The 25144-nt window shown below is 48.4% G+C and overlaps 1 protein-coding gene across 6 annotated transcripts in view; it reads left to right on the top strand.

Annotated features, from left to right (window-relative positions):
* The window catches only part of ATP11C (ATPase phospholipid transporting 11C (ATP11C blood group)), a 56967-nt gene that overhangs the window by 6741 nt on the left and 25082 nt on the right, over positions 1 to 25144 (top strand). For all 6 annotated transcript variants that reach the window (XM_075513412.1, XM_075513417.1, XM_075513414.1 and 3 more), the window contains exons 2-9: positions 12496 to 12615; positions 14466 to 14555; positions 18646 to 18726; positions 19740 to 19847; positions 20458 to 20586; positions 23074 to 23177; positions 23869 to 23919; positions 24795 to 24859. In XM_075513412.1, coding sequence (XP_075369527.1) covers positions 12496 to 12615; positions 14466 to 14555; positions 18646 to 18726; positions 19740 to 19847; positions 20458 to 20586; positions 23074 to 23177; positions 23869 to 23919; positions 24795 to 24859 — 748 coding nt within the window. The remainder of the gene's footprint in view (positions 1 to 12495; positions 12616 to 14465; positions 14556 to 18645; positions 18727 to 19739; positions 19848 to 20457; positions 20587 to 23073; positions 23178 to 23868; positions 23920 to 24794; positions 24860 to 25144) is intronic.

Raw genomic sequence — 25144 nt, 5'->3', positions numbered from 1 at the left:
AGTGTGAATTTTCCAAGAAACTCGGACACGGGGTGACTAAGTGTGCTATTAACCCAGTTGCCTTTCCCTGAAAATGTTTACTTGGGGGATTTTTCAAGGGAATTTCCTGTATTTAGTTGTGTGTAGGAAGTGGGTGCTGGGGCCGGAGGGCAGTGCGGAGGTTTTCCTGCGTGGCTCGGCTGGGCGCTTCGGTGGTCTTCTGCCCAAAAGTGTCCTTCAGGTCCCCTGCCGAACCCTGCCCGGGGGAGTGGGTTAGGCTGCGGTGGGCAGCGGGCTGCAGCTCTTGCCCTGTGCTGGGACAGGCTATCCCGAGGTGATCTTAGAAAGGACCTTACCTATGGGTTTAGACTGAAATCTGCTTCTCGTTGCTCATCTTAGAAATATTTATGTGCTTGCTGAGGTCTGGTGTTGGGAAGGATGGGCTGGTTTTTGCTAAGCAGGTTTTGCCAGTGCTATACGCAGGGTTTCGTGGACTTCACCTGCCTGTGCTCTCCCCAGCATCCAGACCTGGGCTTTGAGCTCTGCAGATGGTGCACACCACTGCATGGCAGCTGGGAGAGCCCTGCTGCTCATCTCCTGCAGCCTCTGCCCGCCTCCCCGGCTCCCTCATCTCTTGCAAGTAGACAATATCTTTTTTTTTTTTTTTTTTCTTCCCCTCCCATTTTAATTACCAAATGATATTGAGGTTCAGTGGTTTGGTTTTTTTAGTGTTTTCCCTTATTCACCCAGAGATTTGCAGCTTTCTCTAACTTGTGGGGACCGTGCAGACGCTGGGCTGCAGGCAGGGCTGATGCCCGGCGCTCGGGGTGCCGGGCTGTGGGTGTTTGCTGCCCGCTGGCGATCAGCCGCTGCCACGCCGGAGCCTCCCGCTGCCGGGTGGTGGTTGGCAGCGGGCGCTGTATGAAGGACACGTCGGTGAAGTGTGCTGTGCTCGGACCGCGTCTTGCCTTCAGGGACGCCGTGCCAGTCAGAAAGTGTGTCCTAGTCATTGGAAATGGGTAATAAGGACACTGCTGCTCATGTTGCTGATGATTGTAGGCCATTTCTATTTTTTCTTTTTAATTATTATTATATAATAATCTCTCTCCTGTCGTTTTGCTCTCCTGTGACTCCCTGCACCCTTTCTGCAGGCTCTGGCTCTACGACCACAGGGCAGCCCCGGCTGCTTTCGGTGTAACCATTGCACTGCAGTTTGCTGAGTTCCTTTGAATTATCCAACATCCAACCAGCGAGTTGGTCACGCTAGTGTTTGCCTGAATTGGTTAACATTTGATTTGGGCAGTTAGTGTTTTGCTTTTTGCAATAAACTTAACTCTAAGACTTGTGCGTGGAGCTGTTACATGGATTGCCATCGCCCTGTCATGGCAGGAGAGCGATGCTGGTACTGCCTGTACGCTGCAGGGGATGAGCAGTAAGCGGCAAGCTGTTTTAAAACTTAGCTTAGTGTTGTAGCCTGGGGAAACAGTGAAACTTTCCTGTTTTAAAAGGTCTCTTCCAGGCCCTGCCCTCGCCCACCTCCTGCCTGGCAGTAGCACAGCTGCTGGGTCAGGAAAAGCCTGTTCTGCCCAGAGGCTGCAGTGACTTCAATATTTTATATATATATATATATATGCAATATATGCACATTAAATATGCATAAATGCAATATATAGAGATGCATTAAATTTATTTATTTATTTATTTATTATGGGCTCTTTCTCGGGCTTAGCCAAAATCCAGGGAGCTGCTGGCAGGTGGTTGGCACGAGGCACCGCTTCGATGGCTGTAAAGTGCATTTGGATATCGAGCTGCGTGCCCGCAGGTAGGGCGGCGGGGCTGGGTGGGGAGAGGAGCCGTCGACGCACTAGCAGGAGGCTGGCTGGTGGAAGGGAAGCAGTCCTGGGTTGTGCTCTCCCTCCCCTCCGTTGTTTTTCGTGCTCTCATAGGGACGCTCGCTGCCACAGATGCTGCTCAGAACCAATACTCTGTAAAAATCTTTTGTAGTCCCTCTCTCTCTTGCATCTTGCTGACTCCAGTCATTTTTTCCCCAAACTTCGGTCATTTTGTCTGAGATGGAATTCCAACTGAAGCCAATTTAGTCTAAAAGCATGCCCGCTCTTGACATCCAGCCATAATTGATAGCGTTTGTAGTTCAGAGACATTTGTCCTGTTCTCCTTAATGAAAGCTTAATGCACTTATTTTTGATCCGGCTGTTTGTAAAGGGCTTTTTGTTTTTCTCCTGCAGCAGAAAGGAGGGGTAAGCACCTGCGAGGCTATTGTAGCAGGGTATTTTGGGAGCAAATCGGGCTCGTCATTTTTGTTCACAACTTGAACAAGATTCCAGTTAGCCTCTTTTGTGGCCTTGGATGGGCAATGCTTTGCTGCAGGCCTTTTGCTCTGGGATTTCAGCTGAATTTTCCAGGATCTATAGGCGAAAGGGCCCTTGGTCTGGCCCCAGCCTTGCTTTCGTAGGGCGGTATGCAGAGGGCTTGGTAATTTCTAGCTGTGTATTTTCAAAGGCTCAGCAAGCAATCTTTACGTCTGGCCTATCTTAAAGTATGCTGTACACCTTAATAAGATTTTGTAAGACTATTAAAGTGGAAAACAGAGGCAACGCTCACTTGGTAGAAGTAATTTGTTTGCAATATTGTGGTAAATGCATTGATTTGCAAAACAGAGGGATCCTCTTTTTCTTGTACAGTAAAGGATTTAGAAAAGCTGCGTAAGATGTGCAACAGGCAAGACTAGACAATTTGAAGCATTTCTTTGGTATTGCAATCCAAGATCTTTTCAGCACTAATAAAAATTAAGTACTGCCAGACTGCAGCGACTCTGTGTTCCATCGCCTGAGTCTCAATTGGCTTAAGGGGGGAGGGGGGGGGGAAATCTCCCTACCGGGAAATTAAATGTAGAAAAAAAAAAAAATCCACTTTGTGAGCAGCCCTGCCATCTTTTATTATGATTTCTGTGCAGTTTCTCCCCAGCATGTGCACAAAGCCAAGGGGCTGCCACCGGTTGGGACCAGGGGTGACGTGAGGTCCTGAGCGCTGCTCGGGGCTGGGGTCTCGGGCTGTGCCAGGGGTCCCCGCTCGGCAGCAGCCCTGCTCTTTCAGGGGCTGCAAAGCCAAGCTTAAAATGCAATATTGTTGTGTTTTGTTTTGTGTTGGGTTGGTTTTGTTTTTTGGGGTTTTTTTTGTTGTTTTTTTCTTTTTCCTCATCTCGCAGGGTGGTGTTTTGCATGCCAGTTTTGTTCACTCTGAGTTGTGGAAGGTTGGTTCCCCCCCGCCCCTTCCTTCCAGCTCACCTTTTCTTATAAATGTTTGCTCAGGGAGGGAACGCAGTAAAATTAGCTGCGATGCCCAGAGGGCTGTGGTCCTTGTATCAGCCAAATTAGTGCTGTGGAGTACCTCATTTCCGCAGGGTGGTTTCTTCCAGAGCAGTTGAATGGATGGAAGTGGGACTTTCCACTTGACAAGTACCGTTCTGGTAAGTGCAGGGTGGGAAGATCAGATGCGCAGAGAGAGGAAGCCTTGGGTGACGGTGCTTGTCTTGATAACTGTGAGAGCAGGAACGCCCTTATCCTAGTGCCCGTCTAGGGAAGGCGATGGGATGGGATGGGGATGGCCGTGAGTCATCTCCTGGGATGCTGCCCCGTTCTCCCGCCCAGGATGGACTCACTTCTGCAGCTGACGGTGCTGGGACGGACCACACCGAAACCCCTCGTGCACCGAGCCCGGCATCCTGGGGCCACCTCAGACCTCATCTCCAGGTCCCTGTGGATAAGCGAATTTCCCTCCCGCTGCAGAATTCGGCTGCTGTGCCGCTGGCTTTGCTCAGCGTGGGTGCTCGGTCAGACCCGGGCAGTGTGTGCTTTGCCGCAGCTACTTCATCCAGCTTGGCGGGAACATGAGCCAAAAGGATTTCCTGAAGATAAACAATTCTAGGCCACATGTTGAGGGTTTCTCTCCTGACTGGGTGGATTGCACTGATCCAGCATCCTAGTGTAACTGGGCCTGCAGCCCCGAGGATAAATCTGTTGGTTACTGTAGTATCCGGAGAAGAAGATACTCTGAATGGGGTCTGGGGCGCGTGGACCTGATTTTGGCTGCGGAGCAAGGGGTGAAGTAGGTGATTTCTCCCTCTCCTCCCCCTTTTATCTCCTGCTACTTCTGTGGAAACATTTCTCTGCAGTACAGCAAGGGGAGGGTTAGAAAACCACAGCTTTTACTTTTTTTGGAGTGGAAAAACTTTATCTGAACCAGCATGAGTGAGCAGCATGGTGGGGCTGGGACCGTGGACCTTGGGTACCCGTTGCAGGGGCTGAGGTCACCCCGTGATGCCGGTGTGGGGCTCGGCCCGCCGCCCGCAGTGTGGACCTGGGGGACGCAGGCTGGGCAGGCCTGGATACCAGCCCTTGCTTCTGGGTTGCTGAGCTGATGTACGCCCTGGCAGGGGGGTCTGCAGCCTCTGCCCCGGCGGGTGGGCTCCCTTCCCCGGGGAGAGGGAGGAAACTGCTCTGGGAAACCGGCTCCTTGCCAGCAGCCTGGCTCTGAAATGCTGGGAAAACTTAAAAAGGGGTGAAATATCTTTAGGTGGCAGAGGTCAGAGTAACGTCTGGCCGAGCTGCGATGCATAACATAGTATTTAGGGGTGGGTTTTTTTATTTCCATAACTGAAGAGCTCAGGCTTTCTGAGGACCAGAAAGCAACGGGAAAACCAACAAATTATAGCTCTGCTGGCTGATGCAAGCATTGACAATTGCAAACTTGGAGGGTTTTTTTCCAGTTTGCTCTTACTTTTAATTTTTGCCAGGGCAAATCACTGCTCTGAAGAGCTTGCTGCCCTGCTAAAATAGCTACCGATGAGCAGACATATGTGCACAGCTTGAGCCGGGGAAAGGAGGGAGGAAGAGGTTTGAAGACGGGAAGACCTCGTTGTATTTGCTTTGTGACCTCTGCAAAACATTTGGGCTCTTATTCAAAGTCCTTTTTCTGTTCCCGAGTCTGAAGTGTTCCTATGAGCCTGAATTTAATATGCAGGCAGCATGCTGGTCGAACTTCTCTTTTAGACTGCCAAAAATAAAAATATGCTGCCTGCATTTGAAGATGAGCGATGGTTTCATAACCCTTGCTGCCAACAGGGCAGGGAAAAAGAGTTGAGATCCTGAAAACTTCCAAAGGTCGGCGGTTATGTTTGAATAGGAGCAACAGATTTTCCACAAAACAGCAGCACTGAAGTAACGCTGTCCCAATCGATATCTGCTGGCTTCAGTCTGGGTTTGGCTTTCTGCATCGTATGTGAACCTGACTTTCTGCAAAGCGCTGCTGAACTGAGGCTGTGATTAGGGACGATGTGGTATATTTGCTGGGAAGATGCAGTACTGCGTGCTTTGTGGCTAGGCTGCCTTCAGATAGAAAAAGAAAAACACAACCAAACCAACCAAACCCCACACCAAAAAAGGTCTTTTTGGCTGTCACCCTGATGTGCAGTGCTCCCCGAGTCCGGGAGAGGGCTGGGCCCTTCTGTAAGTTTATTATCTGGGGGGAAAAAAAAAAAAACCCTTGTGTTTCCTCTGTCCACCCTTCTTAAATCTTTCAAGTAGCCCTTTCCCCTGTTCTCCCCACCCTGCCATGTCTGTCTCTGCTTTTATCGGTGGCTTTACTGGCTAAGTGAGCTTTTCCAGGAAACTCAGCCTGGTTGGCTCTGCTGTTCTCCAGCCCATCGTCCTTGGTGAAGGTGACCTTCCTGCAAGCTCATATGGTGAGGCAGCACGTCCTTGGGACAGAGGGGACATGGGGACGGGCTCTGGCCAGGGGCCTTCACGTCGCTGGACGCACCTTGACTTGCGTTAGGGGTGGTGCGATCTGGGTCAATGATGCTCTACTAGAGCACATCATCCGCTGCTTTGTCATCCCCAGTGGGGACCAGGGATGAGGTCTGGGTGTTGACCCCCATCGTGTGTTGACCATGGTTTAAAAAAAAAAAAAAAAAGTATTGGTCCTTTTCCCATGGCTTCTCTTTTGCTCTTGCTTGTTGTGCTTGATCTGGGGGCTCGCATGGTTACCCCCTGCTGCCCCCCTCACCTCAGCTGAGCTGGTTTGCCCCCGGCGGTCACTCCTTGGTGATACTGTCCTCTCTCTGCTTGAAATACCAGTAGGAGCTTCAGCCTCAACAGAGGAGAAGGGATCCTGGTTTAAATTTCAACCTTTTGCTTTCCCAAGGTACTGGCCTTCCCTGTTCCTCTTAGGCATGAGCAGTGGAAGCCCCTCCAGTGGGAAGTGAGCTCGGAGCTGTGCTCGCCTTCAGCCCTTTCTCTTGGACCTATGGGCTCTTAGTATTTTAAATGCAATATTGGTTTTTTTGGTCCCGAGGACTGTGCATGGTATCGACCCTTTCCCGCAGGCATAGGGGAGAGCGGCGGGATTGATCCCGATTGATGGACTTCTCTCTCTAAAATCCGGAGATCTGCCTAAAAATGTGGTCGGTGTGGGTAAGCATAGTCTGAGCTGCTAAGTTATTAAGGGTTTTCTCAAAGCATCGCTTGTACTTGCATAGAAATGGCTAAGGACAAAGCGTGATAGAAAAATTGGCAAGAAAAAATTCAATTAAAAATATATCGGTTGGGCAATGAGGTTGGTGTGCTGAGCACCTTTCTGAGACTGCCGGACGGTTTGGGGAGGTTCTGGTAAATTTACAGAGGCTTTTTAAGATTGTGGATGTGTTTTTCTTGGTTATTCTGGGGATAAATGAAATGGGAGCTAGAACAGGCTGTTTTGGGAGGTGGTGTTATTTTTGCTAGCTTTTTTGTAAATCAGGTCGTCTTCTCTACTACTTTTATGATAAATGGAACAATACAGGAGTGATTAGACTTTAAACTATTCATGAGATCTAAGCCAAGTAATGTGATTTAATCTTCTTCTGCATATATTTAATATAAGCTGTGATTTCATTCAAATGTTTGAGCTTTGTACTTGTACCGTATAATTATCTCTGGGTTTAGCAGATGACTTTTTTTTTTAAATGCCTGTGGTTTTTAGTAGATCTTTTTTTTCTACGAGTTATTTGTGTTTACTTTTGTGGCTTGAAGATATCTTCAGCAAACACGAAGGGAGTTTCTTTTGATTAGTTAGTTCTGGTTTAGGTGCTTTCTGAAACTATAGTAAATCAAATGGTGGGGTTTTTTCCTGCCACTATTTTTTTCAGGAAACGGGGCCAGCAGGTAGCACAGACACTTGTTTTCCATATGGGGGATATAATTAAACACTGTGTTTTGCAGCCGCCCTAGAAATAGCCCACTTAGAGTGGCTCCTTGTCGACGGTGGCTGCAGAGCACAGGTTCACCTCTCCTGTTGAACTCTAACTCCATTAATTTTTACCCAGGCTTGCTAATTTTTACCCAGGTTTGCAACTTTTATCAAGTGCTTGCCGGGTCCTGTGCGTGGTGCCGTGATGGATTCCCAGAAATTTGGGAGGGCGGGTGAAGAGGAGCCTCTCCGGGAGGCAGGCGGGAGCTGCTGTGCTGGGGTAGGACGTGTTCGTGGGAGAAGGGCACGGATGGAGAGGGAAGGAGGCACGAGGGGAGGCTTGCCCAAACTCAGGCGAAGAATGTGGGGAGTGCTGTGGGCTGCAAATGTAATTCCGCCGTCTCTACGTAATGCTCCACCAGCTTCAAGTCATAAATGATGTTGGGTCATTAGTTGTATCCATGGACTTTTTTAGCCCTGGTCTGATGCCTTCAAATTGTACCTGTTCCTAACTCCTCAAAGACAAGTTCATAGAAGCATGCCAAGCCTCAGCTGACCTTCCGTGGGCATATTGATGTGTGTAGATAGGCTTTTTAAATTTGGACAATGTAAGGAAATAGCCATTATCCCTAATGCCTTCTTTTCAGAACTGCTGCTCCTAGCAATAAGTGGGCTGCGTACCAAGTTGAAAGTACAGGAAGGTTGTGTTACATCAAAACGTTTAACAGAAATACGTTCTGTATCTGAATTCCTCTGTGCCATGAGGAAGGCCCTACCGCAGCAGCAGCACTTTGCCCTGCTGCGTGTGCAGCAGAGCGCGCGTGCCTGCATCGATGGCGACGATGCGGTTATTTATTACTGCAGCCTGGACGCCTGGTCCTGCCCGAGGTGGGAAGCGAAGATAGATAGCGAGCTGCCAGCTCGGAAAGATGTTCCTGGCAGAACAGCTTCGCTAGCCTCATCTTTATCTCCTATGATTTGTGTTTGACTCCCTGGCTGCTGTCTTCCAGCTGAGCTCCTTCCGGAGAGATCGGGTTTGGATGCCCTGCTGAGGGGTTGACTTGCTGATGGGCTTGGTTAGACACCGGGGGAGTGGAGCGGGAGCCCCGAACTGAAGCTTGAAACGTTGCAGGGGAGACCTGCATCTTTGGGGCTGGTCTTCAAGCGATGCAAAGAGGAGAGTGGCTCTTCTCAAAAATACCTCCTTCTCTCCCTCCTCTCGATTCCCGGGGTGTGCTGTGTCCCCCCCGGGTGCTGCTTTGTGTCTGCCAGCTGCTGGGAGCTCTTCTGGGTTGCTGGGGCGTGGTATGGCAGAGAGGGGACTGGGGTCACCGACCAGCGTCCCCGAATCCTCACGGCTTGGTGGGAGGATGCAGCGCGGCTTCCCACCGCACGGCCCCTGGCACCGCCAATCCCTACGGGCACCTCTGGTTCTCCCAGCACTCCTGCAAACACCACGCCTTGGGCAGAGGGAGGTGATAAAGTGCGTACGGGCAGGATGCAATTGTTTATTTTCTTAAATAATCCTTTTGGCACGCCCGGCTCTAAACAGCAGAAGAAACTCTGGCTTTTGCTTGCACCAGCTGACTCCTGTGCCCTGTAGCATGGGCTTTATAAAACCCCACCAGGCAACGAAGCAGCTGTTTGAATTGTATCCAAGTAATATTTTATTTAATTTTTTTTCCCATCAGAATTAAAATTTTTGATGAAAGGCAGTCGGGAAAAGTCGTCTAAATCCTCTCCCTGCTAATCTGCATGTTTTATAATTTTCCCAAAAGCCTGGCAGTTACTCCCTAAATCTCCTCTTAAGTCTCCACTGAGAGCCGTTATTAAGACTTAGCCATCTATTAGCAACTCAGCGAGCCATTTGAGGTGGGCTTGTCAAAATAAGAGCTTTTAATTGCTGAGCTGAGCCAACGCCTCTCACCGCGGGCGTCACTGTGGCGTGCGCTCGCTTTCTGGGAGGTGGAAAAAGCGGAGATACGTGGCGTGAAGCCTTCCAGCTGCTCGCGTGGCTGCGTGATGGCCTGACACGGGGATGGGAAGTGAAACGCCGGGAGTCGTGGGAGTCTGGTTAGACCACAGAGCGAGGACTTCTCCCGGCGCTGCCACCACAGAGGCTCTGAAGCACCATGGAGGGGGTTGCCGTCATCTTTGTAGGAGATGCTTCAAATAAATAACCGAAGGGGAGCTGAGGGGTGAAAGCCCACCTCGGGGTTGGTGGTGATAACTCAGGGGGCTTGGTCAGCTAACACACCACACCTGGGATTTGGGTTCTCTTCTGCTCTGGGGCTTCACATGCTCCATGCTCCAGGTTTTCCATGGCTAACTATGGATAATCTTGCAGAGTAAGTACTTGTGTATATTTTTCCAGGAGTGTTTTAACCAGAGCTTTGCCGCTTCCATGCCAACGCGTGTGTTTGGCAAACCCTCACCTCCGCTCCTTCCCACGCTCTGCCAGCAGCACGGGCAGGGGAAGGGCAGGGGAAGCTCTCGTTTCCTCCCGCGGTGGAGGGATGCTCGCCAGGCACGCCCGGCTCCAGCTCCTCGCCGGGGACGCGATGGGGACTTCAGGCTTGGGGACAGCCTGTCCGCTCCCCAGCGCTGCCGTGACATGGATGAATTGGCTCTGCCTCTCGCTCCTGGGGTGCCGGTTGGTGAGATCCATGGCTGTCACCTCCGTAATGCAGCAGATACATCAGGGAACCTTTTTTGGGTCTAGTTTCTTGTTCAGGAGATGTGCTGTTTGCTGCTGCAGGCGGCGACGATGAGGCTGGGAGGGCGGTCAGCCCATGCCGGGGTGGTGGCATTCGCTAGCTGGGAGCGTGCGCCTGCCCGACCCGCGTTTGGGGAGCCAGTTGTGCCCCGTGGAGGTGGGAGCAGCTGCCGGGGGTGCTGCCGGCTCCGCATCCCAGCGTGCAGGGATGTGGTGCAGGGGTGCGAGAAACTTTCTTCTTCCGCTCTACGCGACTGCTGCTGGAGGTTTGAGGATGGCTGCAGTGAGAGCGGTCAGCACACCGAACTGGGTTTAGGCACGGTGTAAAACACTTCTTTAATTAAAGATGCTGCAGACGTGGGTGGGGAGCAGGGGGAAGGGAGAGCTGCCGCTTCCTTTGGGCAGACCCTGCTCCTGGTGCAACAGGATCCATTCGATCGCTGCTGCTCCAGGCACGTGAATTAGATTGGCTTAGATTTTTATTTTTTAATTTTTCTTTTTACATTTTCCCTAAGCAGCAGTTAATCCTGGGCCTTGCTGTCTTAGAGTGGTTGTTTTCAGAGCACCTCTTCTCTAGCTGGGTTTTGCTTGCAGCTTGACAAGCTGCCTGCGACGGGCCCTTCGGACAACCGGGATGCTGAGCCGGACCCAGGGCACGCCGGGAGCATCCCCCTGCGGCGGGCTGAACCCATGCCGGACAGCTGACACAGGATAGGGATTTGGCATTTTTGGCACCTGCCCTGGTGGACTTTGAAAGCAAACAAGCTCTAGGGTGGAGGATTAATAAGGCTAAGCGGAGTATGAACAGTATCCGCTGTTTTTTTAGCAGCCCTGCTGCCTGTTAATGCCCTTGAACCATGAACAGTGACAAATGTCTGCCCTGCTCATGTATTAAAATCCAAAACCTTAACTCTAAGAAAACCTTAGCTTGGCCTAAGATGACCCTTTTTTTCCCCCCAACTCCATCTCCTCTTAGCGGGCATTTTACATTCACTTTATAATTTTAAACTCAATCTTGCAGAACGCTTCCTGGTGCCAGCCAGGTCTCCTCCCTTGGCTGCGAACATCTGTGGCAGGGACACTTTGTTATATGCAAGGTGGAACCTGGACAGAATTAAAAGCTGACTTTTAAACTATTGCACAGTTTTGTTTCTTTTGAAAGTAGACTTTTCTGATCCATTGAGGACCTTGCATGTGCTGGGCAGCCCGGAGCTGGAAGCTGATGGAGACGGAGCCCGTGGTGTTGCCCCATCCATCTGCGAGCCTTCCCGAGGGCTGCAGGCGCTGGCGGGGACCTGCATTGCCTCTGCCTTGTCACAAGTTTGCAAGTGTTTTTAAATGAAGTTATAGGAAGTTGGAAATGCCATATTTAAGAGTTACATTTAGTTAGAAGAGCACTGTTTATTTCAGTATATTCAGATACCTTGTTTACTACGTGTTATTTTAACACGCGCTCCATTGGATTGGGAGGATCTATCTTTAATTTGGTGGGTGCTGTCACCTCCCCTGGGAAGCCTGCAAGGGCCACGGTGCTGGCTGGGTCTCTGCTAGAGCCCCGTGTTGCTGGTTGCAAGTATCTCTTGTGGCTTCGTGCAAGGGATGCTCTCCTCCCACGGAGCTGCTCTGCTTCCCCTCTTTTTGAGTTTATTCTGCTGCAATTTCCCTCGTCCTTCCCCAACTGCTGTGTAGCACAGGGGCTGTCGCCAAGCCCCTGTGACACCAGGTTATCATTCACTTGTGACATATCATTCTGCTTTAAAATAAACCCCTAGCAAGACAAGCTGGCATCCCCAGCACCCTGCATGTCTTTTTGAGGAGTTTGTGATTCATTATTTCTGCTTCATTATTTCTGGTTTTATCTGAGACTTTAAAATAGCAGAAGTATACTTTTTTTTTCTTTTTCTTTTTTTTTTTTTAGCTAAATCCCAAGCGTGCGTGCACCAGTGCGGTGGTAAGACATTTCGGGTGGACTTGAGGGTTTGACAGGAGAGCAAGTGTGAAGGAGGGTGCAGTTTCCATTGTCTTCCCTGAGGTCTTGGGGTAAAGCCTGAAGTCGCTGTAGAAACCCAAGGCTGAAGGACTGTCCAGGTCAGGACTAGGAGGAGATGTGTAGAAGAGAAATTATATTCCTAATGACTTGAAGTGCTTGATAAAGATATATTCTCCTTCAAGAAGGAAAAATTGCCTGGCAAATGGGCGCAGGCTGCAAGTACAGGCAGCAGCTGTCCTGCACAGGGCAGGAGCGCGGTGGACGAGAGCGGTGACCTGTCCTGGTGGGGTGCAGGACGGGCTGCGGTCCTGGGGGTCAGTGGCTGAGCAGCGGTGGGGACCCCGGATTGTAGGCTCGGCGTTGCCTTGGTTTTACTAAATGACCTTATGCGCGCCTCTTGGTTCTCCGTGCTTTTGCTGGGGCAGAGGAGTGAATTTTTGAGGTTCCAGCTGCCTTATTTCCAATGAACAGCACGGTGCATTCAGAAGCTGGAAGCTATGAATACAAATATTCGACTTTTTTTGAGCTAAAAGCTAATTTTTCCCTTTCCTGGTTGCCCCGACAGTGTGCTGGGGAAGAGAAGCGGGTCGGTACGCGCACCGTGGTGGTCGGGCACCGTCCGGTTTCGGAAACAGATGCGTACGTGGCACAGAAGTTCTGCGACAACAGGATCGTCTCCTCCAAGGTGAGCTTGCTCCGCTCGTCTGGGTGCATCGTGCACGTGTATTCCCTGCTCGTGTATTCACCCTGACTTTATCTGATGGTTGTTTTTGAAAATGAGAAACTGATTTCCTCAAGGATGGATATAAAGGTCCCTTGGCCAGTGGAACAGCCTGGTACGTACCTTACGCCACAGCTCTAGTCTCTCCGTCAGTCTTTTTTAATTCCTATCAATCCCAGTGGGGGTGTGTACAGGTTTCTTCTAGCTTGGATGAGAGCAAAGCACATGGACACACTGGGTTTGGGGGTTTTTTGGAGCGAGGTTTTTTAAAATGTTTTCTGGCATTCCTGTCGTGAAGAAAGGACAGGTTAAGTGTAATGCAGCACAAGACGACAGAGACTCAAATTTGCAAAAGGGAGTGGGAATTATTTTATAAATGGACAGAAAAATACGATTCCCCCCCCCCCCCTTTTTTTTTTTTGTTGCATGGTTTTTTTCTCTCTTGAGATAGGACGAAAATAACCATGCTCTGTTTATCCCTTTGGATGAAAGGGGAAACATTCATATGGTATTAATGCAGCTTTTGTTTATGGTGGAAAACTGTGATGACACCCGTCTGCCTTCTGCTTAGCTTTTTTCCATGACATTCATGAAGCTATTTCAAAAGATTTGAAGCCAATTCGAGTAAAATATCAAACAAGTGGCATCCCATATTGTCAACACAGCTGGATACTTATTACGTTGCTTAGGATTCATGATGCTCAGCATACAGTTAGGCTTCAGTTTTACTGTACTTGAGCTGTAAAGGGTTTTTTTTTCCCTCTCCTTTCTTTTTTTATACAGCTTGGATCTTACTTGTTTTCATGTCTGAGCTGTCTGAGTTTATATTGGGGAAAAGTTTTAAGTCTAACCATGTTTAAGTTGTGTAGCATCCCTATTGACGTTTCCCTGGCACACAAGAGGATCCTTCAGAGAGGACACCTTCCCTCGTTTAGTTCCCTCTCTGACAAAATGGTTTGTTTTAGTGCTAAGTTCCATTCTTCCCTGATTTATTTTTGAATGTTGTGTCCTTGCTCTCTTTTCCCATTTATATTTGCTAGGCATGGAGTCTTCTTACCTGACCAGTCTCTTTTTATAATTAAGTGGACATTGGTCTTGAGACTTGGCTGCTTATTATTCTTTGTTTATTCAAGGCAGACTGAAAGATCAGATATTAGGCCTATTATTTTCCATGTTGTTCTTAAATTCCACATGTTTTCCAAAGCAAATGGTTCAGCAGCCTTCTTAAAATGATAATGAAGCACACCCTAATAACAAATTTCTATGGGCAACACGGCTCTCTTTTAACAGAAGAGCAACTCTAAGATGGTGTTTGGAATTTGTTTGGAGAAAAACAAAATCTCTGCACTGTGCATTACCTCTTCATGAAATCATGTCTCTGCAAATGCCTATCTAGAAGTTGTTTGCTGAAACAGATCCTGTTGTTTTTATCATCTTTTACCCTTCACCATCTCCAGCCCTGTGGTTTGGGTTATTTTGACAAAAGAGAAATAGTTGCCTACTTTAAAGCAAACAAACAAAAAACCCCCGTGTAACTGAGAGGGACCTCCAGCTGTTTAATGAACCAGCAGACAGCCGCTGCTGGAAGCTGAAGCAGGAGCTCGGTGGCATCTTGGCATCGCGCTCCTGGTTTGAAAGCAGGGACCTGGACCTTTGAGTCCTGGACCTGCTCAGACAGCCCGCTGCGGTGCTCCTCGCCGGGTTAAAGGGAAAACTCCTTTCCTATTTTGTGCATGTACTTCCCATTTTGTAGCTGAAGTCCCCAGACAGCCCCGTGCCTTGGTCTGTTTGTGACCCCCCCTCTCTCCCTGCAGTACACCCTCTGGAACTTCCTCCCGAAGAACCTTTTTGAGCAGTTTAGAAGAATTGCCAACTTCTACTTCCTCATCATCTTCCTCGTGCAGGTAAGATCTTTGATGCCGAGGGTGGGTTTTATTTACGTACTCATGGTAAGCACAGCTTGAACAAGAATTGAGGTTCAAAACTGACTCTAGTGCTTATAAGTGGGTTTTTTGGTTTGGTGTTTTTGTGGTTTTGTTTTGGTTTTTGGTTTTTGTCTTTTTTTAATTGGAAGCTGTGTTATAATTCTGGCACACCATCCAAGGCATAATAACAATTAAAATATTTGGGCCTGTCTGAGATGATGTTTGAATGACTGCTGAAACAATTAAAAAACCATCATAACTCTTTATCTGTTAAGATCAGTCAACCAGTGAAAATAAATTTGATGTTACAGAATTAAGATCTAGTTTTTCGTCATCCTTATTATTTCTGCTGCATCGCTATGTATTTTCCCAAGTTATATGATATTTGTACATCTTAGTTATAGTGAGTTTCAAGGCAAGCAGAAGAGATAGGCTGTACTCGGTAAAATTCAGAAAATGCATAGCATGAGCTTTGGGAATGTGAAGCTTCAGGAAGCTGCCCTACACAGACAAACCAGCAAATTTTATACATGAACAAACTTCTGCTCTGCTTTGTGGCTTTGGTTAAGGAACAAATCCTGAGCAAACCTGAATAGTCATTTTCTGTTCTGTCAGCCAGGGAGAAAAGCGGGCTGTCCAAATGCATTGGGGTGAAGGGAGTTTGGGAGAATCACCGCAGTGCACTTACTCACCTTTTAAATCCTGTACTCAGGCCTGGGGCTCAGCAGACAACCTGCTCTAGGGCTGAAAATAGGCATCAAAAACTCCACCCCAGCAAATTAAATGGCACCACGCAGCTACTGCAAACAGCCTACTTTCAGAGGACTTCTCCAGGGTTTTGGTTGTTCACGGCTGGGCTATCACTCTTCTACGCTGCACGTTCAAAAAACGAGTGCCTGAAATGTTTTATCCTTACAGTAAAGAGTTATGGCGTATAGTCATTTTGGTGGCTGCCGCAGAAACGGGGGGTCCCAAGGTAATGGCCGAGGGTGGCTCCTCCTGGCAGTGTTACATGAGAGGCCAATTTACCCCGACATCAGCTGGCTCTTCTCCACCACTTGATTTCGCTGGCGTCGCTCCGTTTTGTCAGAGTGGATTTGTAATTTGCCTTGGACTGAAGTGATGCCCCGGAGTCGGGATGTCCTTTTTGTGTAGTTGGCCATTTAGTGACATGGTATTACGTTTTAACTGTTGACCCTCTGGCCGTGAAGAACATGCGATATTATTGATTATACTTACGAAACTGGTTGCAGTGTAGCTGCTTACCCATTTTAGGCACAGGGGAATGGAGGTGAGAGAAGAACAGCCTTGCTATTCCTCCTTGTTTTTATTCTGTGACCTGCGATTACCTCTAAAATAAGGAAGCAACCCTCACGCTCCATTAGAGAAAAAACAAATCCAACTGAAAAAAAACCCAACCTGACAGCACTAATACACTATGGAGTAACTGTCTGCCCTCGGGCGCTTGTTGTTCTGGAGATGTCACTTGCCTTAAAAAAAGCACTTGGGGCAACTCCATTCATTTAAAATATCCAGGGTTAGACCTTGATAAATGGCATCTATAGCTTAAATGTTGGTGCTTAGCTTTAAATTACTTTAAATTAATAGAATTGCTTTACGTGCCGCATTAGGGGCGAAGTATCACGGCGCTTGGGGAATTGCCTGGTGCATCTGCTCTACCTGCTGCTGAAACTCTTTATCAAAATGTCTCTGAGACTCTAAATTCAGCTCTTGTTTTAGAGAGGAAGAGAAAGTACATGCATTAAACATAAAACACCTATTAGTGCACTAACAGGGATACAAATAGCTTGTTTCTGTGGTTATCTGTTGCAACACTCAAAGGAAGCTGCGAGTAAACTCCTGGTGGGAGCGGCTGGCCTGGAGTAAGCGTAGTCCAAGTATGTTTGTAGGCAGACCAAGCTGATGGCAGTAACCTAATTTAGGAGGTGCCAGGAATGAAAAATATCCCTTTGATTGATGGAGATGACTTCTGGACTGTGGTCTTCAGTCTCCTAGACAATGAGTTAGGAAGAAACTATTAAGTAACAGGAGGATTTTGTCACTTTTAAGTGGATCCAAATTAAGCTGTTGAAGTCCTAAACCAGCTCAAGAATAGTTTCAAAGGAGCCTGCCTTTGATGCTCTGGCGTGTTGCTCGTGTGTCCCTCGGCTTTCCACCAGCTGCGAAGGAGAAGAGCAGTATCCAGCCACGGGATGCACGGGGAGTACAATCTCCAAATATACAAATGAGTTATTCTGAGGACTTCATCTAATGTTTGTGTTCGTACATCTATAATACAGCATGTGTGTGGACAGAAATCGTATCATTTGTTTAAACAAATACAACTGCATCTTGTCCAGTGCAGAGAACTCTCCCGCTGGGCAGCAGGAGGTCCTCTTCCTTGCCCTTCTCAGCTACAAGCCAAAGTTCCTCTTGTATTTCCAAGGTCTGTCCAATTTTTGCAAGATAACTTCTGGCTGACTGGCCTAAAGGTCGATGATGCCACTCCAGTGAGTGTCCATCGCACATGCTGTGTGTGATGTGTCCCTGTGATGCTTGGCACCATCCTCGCTCAAGGTTGTTCCTCCAAAGTCTGGTTCCTACCAGACTTTCTGTTTGTAAACATTTTACACCCATGTGAGTGAGCCAGGGCTTTGTGTTCCTGGAAATATTTGTTGTGTTTATCTTGGTTTACCCTGGTGCTACTTAACTCATACACCGCTTCTCTGGCTGCTTCTTGTGGTGTATCTCTTCCATGTCGATATCTTCTGGCTCTTCTCTCTTTGGGTCCAATACTGCAGGGTAAAATTGCAGTGTACAGCACTTCATAGAGTTAAATATTTCCATGTAGCTTCCTCCCAGCTGATAAGAGCGGTCCTGTCCTTAACACAGCATTTTATGGGCAGCCTAAAACAATAAATATACAGATGCTGCTGTTTGCGAGCGTGCCAGGGAAGCGCAAACAAGCGGAGGGAGACAAAGTCCCTTTGTGGGGACACAAAGCCTTTCTGCTGAGCTTCCCCGTCCCTTTCATCACAGCCCTCACCACCTGCCTCTCGTGCTCCCGTCCTCTCGGAGGACAGCAGGAAAAAAGGACAATTTTGTGTGCCCTGGTTTGGAAGGTGGGGCAAGGGCGCAGCTCTTCCTCCTCTTAAGTTATTCCCTCCCAGTTATGAACCTGCCATTCTTACCCTTTGGGCCAAGTCGTGATACAGTCCGAAGAAACAGCAGTTTCCCGTAGCCCGAAGGTTTAATTAATGATTAAGGGCCTTGGTCTTTGCTGCGGCACTAGCTTGAGTCCTGCACTGAACTTGGGAAGAATCCAGCTACCCACCCCCAAGGCCCTCGTGTGGTCTCTGTGCTTAAATTATGCTCTTAACTCCAAATTTCAGAGCTTGTTTTACTTAAATATTCATGTTCCATTCTGCAATATATTTCCTAGCTAATTTGGGCTGATGTGTGTTATTTTTAATCTGAGTGTCAGTGGTTTTGAGATGACTGGTAGTGTTCTCCCACTCATAACCAGCCGTGTTTTAGGGTTCAGATGTGCCCTGTCTTCACTGCCAAGGAGGAGAAATGGCCCTCCCGTGCCTCGGTGAGAAATGAGGGTGTTTTTCACTTCATGCATTGCTGCTGCCTCTGCCGCATCCTCCTTCCCCGCCTCAGTCCTCTCCAGCACATCCCGTGGTGGGAGCAGGCTTGTTGGCATCCGCACTTCGAGTAGTTGTGTTTATGTAGCCCATCCGCAGCAGCCCATTCATCCAGGCTTTTATTTCCCAGTAGTGCGAGGTCAAATTTAGGTTTTAAGCTACTTCTGATAGGGTTTTTCCCACCTGAGGACATCCCACGGTCTTCAGGAGGAGGGATTGTAGTCCTTGAGATGGAGGAGAGCACTCCTGGGGACGTCTGTGCCTGTCCTTCTCCTGTGCCCCTTCCTTCCCTCCCTCCTCTGCTGGGCTGTGACTTACCCCCAGTGGGCTGAGCACCCTTTTTCCCCCATTACCGGAGCTTTTGTTTCTTCTGCTGCCTGAAAACCAGTTGTCAGCAGTACATTTTTTTCTCTCTGCAGGTGATAGTGGACACCCCGACCAGCCCGGTGACCAGTGGCCTCCCGCTCTTCTTTGTCATCACTGTCACAGCTATCAAACAGGTACACGTGTCAATGTGGGGAGAGGAAGATGCTCTTTGGGACACGTGGTAGAGAAAATAATTAGCATGCATTTGAATATACTCAGAAGTCAGCAAAATGGGCTGGTAGGTTTGGTGAACCCTTCTCAGAAGGTCTGACGTATACTGGTGCTTTTCAAGAGAAGGTCGCATGTTGAGCGTGGTTATTGGTGTCTCTCTTGTTTTAGCAACGTAAAACATCTCTATGCGTGCTGTTGTAAGCAAGCCGTGAGGGTCAGTAAAGGTTACCGCTGTAGTTCTGGCTTTACTTGAATTTTTCTTCTCTTTTTAGAAATGCTCTCCGAGCCTTTGCAGGATGCAGAGACGTGCTCCAAATATAGCCCGCGCTCTGCTCCCGTGTTGGTAAATGGAAAGGACAGGTTCTGTTTAACCACTCAGCTAGTCCCGAAAATATGTAGTCCTCTTCTTGTGGAGTTAAAAGACCTTTTTCCTCCCATCATACGCACGTGTGCCATTTAAAATTCCTCTACAGAAGGACTGAATAATAAAAGAAGTTTCTTCTGCAGGGGCCAGAAGGGGAGAGCTAGAGTAAAATCCATCTGCTTCAAATCTGAATGTTTTATTCTTTCAGCGAGTACTGAAGAGGAAGAGTCTTGTCCTGCGTTACCATAGGGAAGAGTCGCAGGGTGCTGAGTGTATTATTCGTATTATCAGCCTGTTCTTGCCAACACTGAGAATAATAGAAACATGTTACAGTAATTTAGCTGCTCGTTGCATTTGCTGCATATAGATTATTTTTGTGTGTTATTTTAATCTGTTCTGAATCTGTCAAATATGCATATGAAGCTTTTAAAATAAATTGATTCGGCCTGCGCTACTCCGGTTGATGTTTTGTCAGGCATGAAGGAGGTCTGAGGACTGCTTAATTTGTTCATTTTTTTTTAATCTCTCCCTCTCTCTCTGTCCCCACTCATCCTCTTTCGTTAGTTTACTTGCTTCGTTACGAGTTTGTGTTGCCTGTATTTGTGTGCCTAGGGATACGAGGACTGGCTGAGGCACAGAGCTGACAATGAAGTGAACAAAAGCAACGTCTTCATTGTCGAAAATGCAAAGCAAGTGCAGAAAGAGAGTGAAAAAATCAAGGTAACTGTTAACAGAGAACTCGCGTGCGGTTATCCTTGCAGCCAAGGGGAGCACGAGGGTGTGCGGTACGGAGGTGAGGGCAGGGGAGGAGGGATGTACTGCGGTTAGAGCTGCCCCGGCGTGCTCGCTTTCAGACGAGATGCTCAGAGAGCCGTTCCCGGTTACGGAGTGAAGCTGCCTTTGTTTGATTGCTTTTGAAAAGCTGTCTTGCAAAAGCTGGACCGGGGCTGACAAGTGACAGATCTGTCAGCGTTTTGCACTTCTTCGGGACAGGCAGTCCTCTTCTATTTCCAACTCTCCCAAGGACACCAGGAAAGTACACTAGCTTTGACGTTAATTTATCACACCGCGCTTCAGACAAGTACAGAGTCTTTTGCTCCATCAAGATTTAGCAGAGAAATAAATACTAACTGTGCCGCCCGGACGCTCTGAGTTGGTGCTGGGCTGGATCAGCCTGTCGGGCCGTGGAGCGATGCTGGGGGACCCGTGCACCTCTTCAGCCCTGATTTCCCTTTTAGCCAAGGTGATTTCTCTTAGGAGAGAAGCTAAATCCATACCCATCTAACAACAACCGAGAGGGCTTTTCATGTGAACGTTTCCTTTCTTCCAGGTTGGAGACATAGTAGAAGTGAAAGCGGATGAGACCTTCCCCTGTGATTTGATATTTTTGGCCTCGAGCAGCATTGACGGGACCTGTTACGTCACCACAGCGAGTCTCGATGGCGAGTCCAATTTCAAGGTGACGGGGATGGATGGGGCGACGTTCGGGAGCCGGTGCTCGGGTGTCTGGAGCTGCCACTGAAGCCGGCATTTGCGGGCGGGGGGGGGGGTGGTGGTGCTTAACTGGAGGATGCTCCCGCAGAGCCCATCCCCGTGGCCACGTGGCTGTACTTAACAGCTCTTCCCTCCGCCTGCTCCCAGTGCATCAGCACCCAAGTCCCCTGGGGATTGTTTGTTTTCCGTTTCATCTCCAAACAGCCATTTCTGCTGGCGCTGCCCCAAACTGTATTGATATTTATTGATACAGCTTCGCTGCTTTATTGCCCGTCGTGGGAAGCGTGTTAGTGCTTCCCTGCTCCTGCTCCTCGTGAGGTCCGGTCTGTCGGTAAAGCAGTGCTGCAGCTGCGTCGGCTCCCTTTCCGGTACCTGCCAATGCGTCTGTCACTTAACCGAGCTTTTCCAGTGAGATCAGGGACTTTCTCAGGCAGTATGTCTAGATTCATTTGGGGAATTTTTCACCGGTGTGAGAAAAACAACTCTTCAGGTTGTTTGGTTTTTTTCCTCTCCCTTTCCCTGAATCAAGCAGTGAAATTTAATGCTCCTCTTGCTCAGGATGAATCTCCTCTTCAGTTTATTTTCTTTCTTTATTCATCCCCCCTCTCTAAACTATGAAAGAAGCAGCAACAACAACAAAATACTTATATACATCAGAAGACGGGAACGTTTGGTTGCACTTGTGTTTAATAAATATTTATACGGGTACTAGCAACTGCAGTAGTAAGACTGGAAGATACTTCAAAATGACATGATTTGTTCCGGCACACTGAAGTCAGTGGGAATACCATTGTCGATCTGATATGTATTGTATGGGGTCTGTGGCTTGTCTCTTTATTGGGTGGCTGTTAAATCGGTACTGGAAATCTTGTGTAGGATCTGATGCGGTGCTGGTGCACCATACTGGTTCCACTAGTGAAGAGGAGTGGAGCTTTGAAGTGGCCTGAGGCTGAAAATAGATAACCAGGTTAAATAGGCAATTGCTTATTTGTGTCAGGTGTATTATATGCATGAGTTCACATAACTTTTGCAGAGTCTTGGCTCTTACTAACTTTTGAGTCTGCAAGTGCAATGCTGAATTTCTATATCAAGCACTGTGGTGTTTTTTTCCTGGTTTGTGGATTCCTATAGGTGACTGGGAGCTGTCGGCTGTTTCTTGACAAGACGAAGATGAGTTTGAAGGGGAAGGGGGGCATAGAAAAGCCAGTGCTGTTTGGGGAAATAGGTCTAACATTAGGAACCAGGCTTTGCTGCAGAAGGAGGGTGAGGGAAGGACACTCAAGTACACGCAAAACCTCATCTGCACCGATACCTGCTGCCTACCTGGTGGGGGTTTTTCTGGTATCTGGGGCATGTCACGTCGAGGTATGGGAAAGATGCCTGGTCAAGTGGACCTGGGGCGGAACTATAAAAGAGATTTTGTCAGGACTCTGTCTTTGAACCGCAAATCTTCAGTCATACGTTATCTAAAAGAATGTGTGTTTTCTAAATATGCTAAGGGACCGAGGATGTAAAGACCGTGGAATTGATTAGGAGGCGGCTTTGACATATCAGTCGGTAATTGCACAGTGTCCATGGTGACAGGAGCAGCGGATGCAGAGCCCCACACAAGGGTCGGGTTTGGTACCGGGCACTGCAGGAGCGGTTTTGAGTTGTGTTTCACAAAGGCTGTGATTTATACCAGAGACGCATGTGTGTTTGTGCGTCCGCTTTCAAGACGAAAAGCCAGGCAGGTTACCAAAACGGCACGAAGATGGGTATTTATAATGTCAGGACTACAGCGTGCGTAACGTAACGGTTCCTCCCGGGATGCGTGAGGAGGGGAACACAAACATAAGGAGTGGAGGAAGCTTTTTAATGAATTTGTTTATGAAGATGGATTAAGGTAGCCTGCCGTGCAGCCCGCCGTGACTTGGAGCTCTGAGTGGCTCCTATAAATAGAGCCTGGAAGGCTGCGAGCGGATCCTTCGTGGGCTTTCCAGTTAATTGTGAGAGATGAACCTTCGCAGCAGCAGCTGCTAAAAATAGCTCGGAGTCTGCCAGCGCTCTGCGTGGTCCCTGGGCGCTGGAGCTGGTGTCTAATTACCTCCAGGACCGGCGGGCGGGTGGTCCCCAGGAGCCCCTTCGCCCTGGGGGCACCTGCAGCCTCCCCCCACCCCAGTCCGGGCAGCAGCAAGTCCCCAGGGAGAAACCAAAGATGCTCTGCTTTTGGTGCACGCCTTACTGAACAGATATCCAGCAGCTCTTTCCCACTGCGGTTTCTCTTAAGCTTGCGTCGACTTCAGTCTTTAGCTGAGAGATGCTTCCAGCTGTTTTATGGGAGCAGGGCGAGGGCTCGGGTGAGCGGCCGGAGCTGGCGAGCCTTTGCGTGGTGGTATTTTACGTAACGGGGTAAAACGTGGGCTGCGTTGCTGGGGGCTCGTGGTGACGCTGCTTCTGCTTCTCTGCCCAGACTCACTACGCGGTGCGGGATACCACTGTGCTCTGTACGGACGAAGCCATCGATGCCCTCACCGCCACGATCGAGTGCGAACAGCCGCAGCCTGACCTCTACAAGTGAGTCCGCCCCTCCTGCCCCGCCGTGCCTGATGCCATCTCCCTGCAGACGCCTGCGCACCATCGGTTAGGGGATCGAACAGGTTACGGTTCAGCAAAGCGAAGGGCGTTTTCTTTTCATCGGAGACCTAAAAGTTTCTTGAGGCGGCAGTAAGCTGCCAGGCTTTCTTCCATACGAGGATGGCAAAGCCGACACCAGACTTCTTCAGGGCTCGGTTTCTTTGCAGCAAAACCTCCCCGGTGAAACGCGTGTCGTGGCGTAATGAGCTATTTTTTGTCAGCTCAGCTGTAGTAATGGTCTGTGTGCCTACTCTTGGGCCGCTCTATCTTCCGAGTAAAATGCGTTGGGCTGAACGACTTCCAGGAATAAGCGGTCTTTGTGGTTGAATCCCTTGGAGGAGGTTTGCTGGGGCGTGTTGTGCTCTGCAGTGGGGATGGGCTGGGGTGCGTAGGCATGGCCAGGCACTGCTGCTCTGCTGGCGGGTGGCAGCTGGGGGCACCCCGGCTGTGGGGAGTGCGTGGTTTCCGTCTGTCCCGAGCGCAGCAACCCCGCTGAAGCGTTAAACTCTCAAATGCACTCATTGATGTGGTTGTTTCCATCTCCTGTCAACGACTCTTTTTAGTATGTCTGTAGTAACTCTTTATAAGGTTAACGTGTTTGTAATACAAGTTTCTCTCACTTTCATTGCAGATTTGTTGGAAGAATTATCATCTACGGAAGCAACCAAGAGCCCATAGCCAGGTTGGTCTTGCAGCCACCTTGCTGGCCCTCCTCAAAGAGGTTGGGCATCTACATCAGATTTCAAGGATCTGAACTTGTGCTGCCATCATTAGGGAATGGTTGTTTTCCTTTAACCATTCCAAATATTTCATTATGAAGGGAGGCCTGTAGTTAACTTCTCCACTCTTCTGCCATCCTGTGATGTGTTTGAGCCCCTCTTGGGGAAGCAGTGCAGGACTACGCGGTAATGTCCTCCCCTGCTGATGGGGAACAAATTTACCAGGCAGTTATAAAAAACCTGTTATTTGAGGGAAAGTGGAAACTTAAATATCAATCAGAGTGTTTCGGGGGGAAAAAAATGAGCAAATAATGTTTATAAGTCATCAAAACCAGATGGCTGTCACCGGAGCGGTGCTGGCCACGTTTCGTGCTGTGGTGGATCTACCCGGACCTTAGAAGCAACAGAGGGTCTTGGGTGGGGGTTTCAAAGAGAAATGAAAACACAGATGGGAGCAAAATAAGCCATTGGCTTTGATGGTGCCATTGATCGACTGTGCTGAAATGGACAGGTTTTTGATGCTTTTAAAATCAGATTTTTATATAAGTACTAGAACATATTAGATCTGAACATTTTGCACTTATTCCTCAAAAGCCTTACTGATAATCCCCCATTAAATTTGGAACTTTGAGCACCAAAAATAGTCTGTGTAAGATGAAATGGAAATATAAGTATGTAAAGAGAAAAACTCAAGCAATGCCTAATTTAACATACAAATCAAGTATAATCGGATCTAAAGAATATCTGTTTAGCTCTGTAATCTACCTCTGGGTCTAAATTGTGAAGAAGTTTGACTGTTCTTTGAGTGATGCAATGTTATAACTTCTTTTACGTTTAGGTCTTTGGGTCCTGAAAACCTGTTGCTGAAAGGTGCTACCCTCAAAAATACCAAGAAGATTTATGGTGAACAGTTTTTTTTTTTAAATTTATTTATTTATTTATTTAAATAGTTCTGATAAAGAATGGCAAATGTAGATGCTCATCACTAAATCCAGAGAGGGAAAATACTTCTCTACTGTCTGTCTGCCAGGGCTTTACATTTGCATTCAGTATGCAAGCTGATTGTAAAGTTTACAGGGTGAAATTAGGAGATGCTGGCTGTATCTGTAGTGCTGCCGAGCTGTGCAGGTTAATACACCTGAGCAAGCTTTTTTTTTTTTTTTTTGCTTGAGATACAAAGAGCAGGGA

This window comes from Mycteria americana, chromosome 10 (assembly GCF_035582795.1).
Source record: "Mycteria americana isolate JAX WOST 10 ecotype Jacksonville Zoo and Gardens chromosome 10, USCA_MyAme_1.0, whole genome shotgun sequence".
Classification (NCBI taxonomy): Eukaryota; Metazoa; Chordata; class Aves; order Ciconiiformes; family Ciconiidae; genus Mycteria; species Mycteria americana.
The sequence above is the reverse complement of the archived record's forward strand: the minus strand, read 5'-3'. Positions and strand labels throughout refer to the sequence as shown.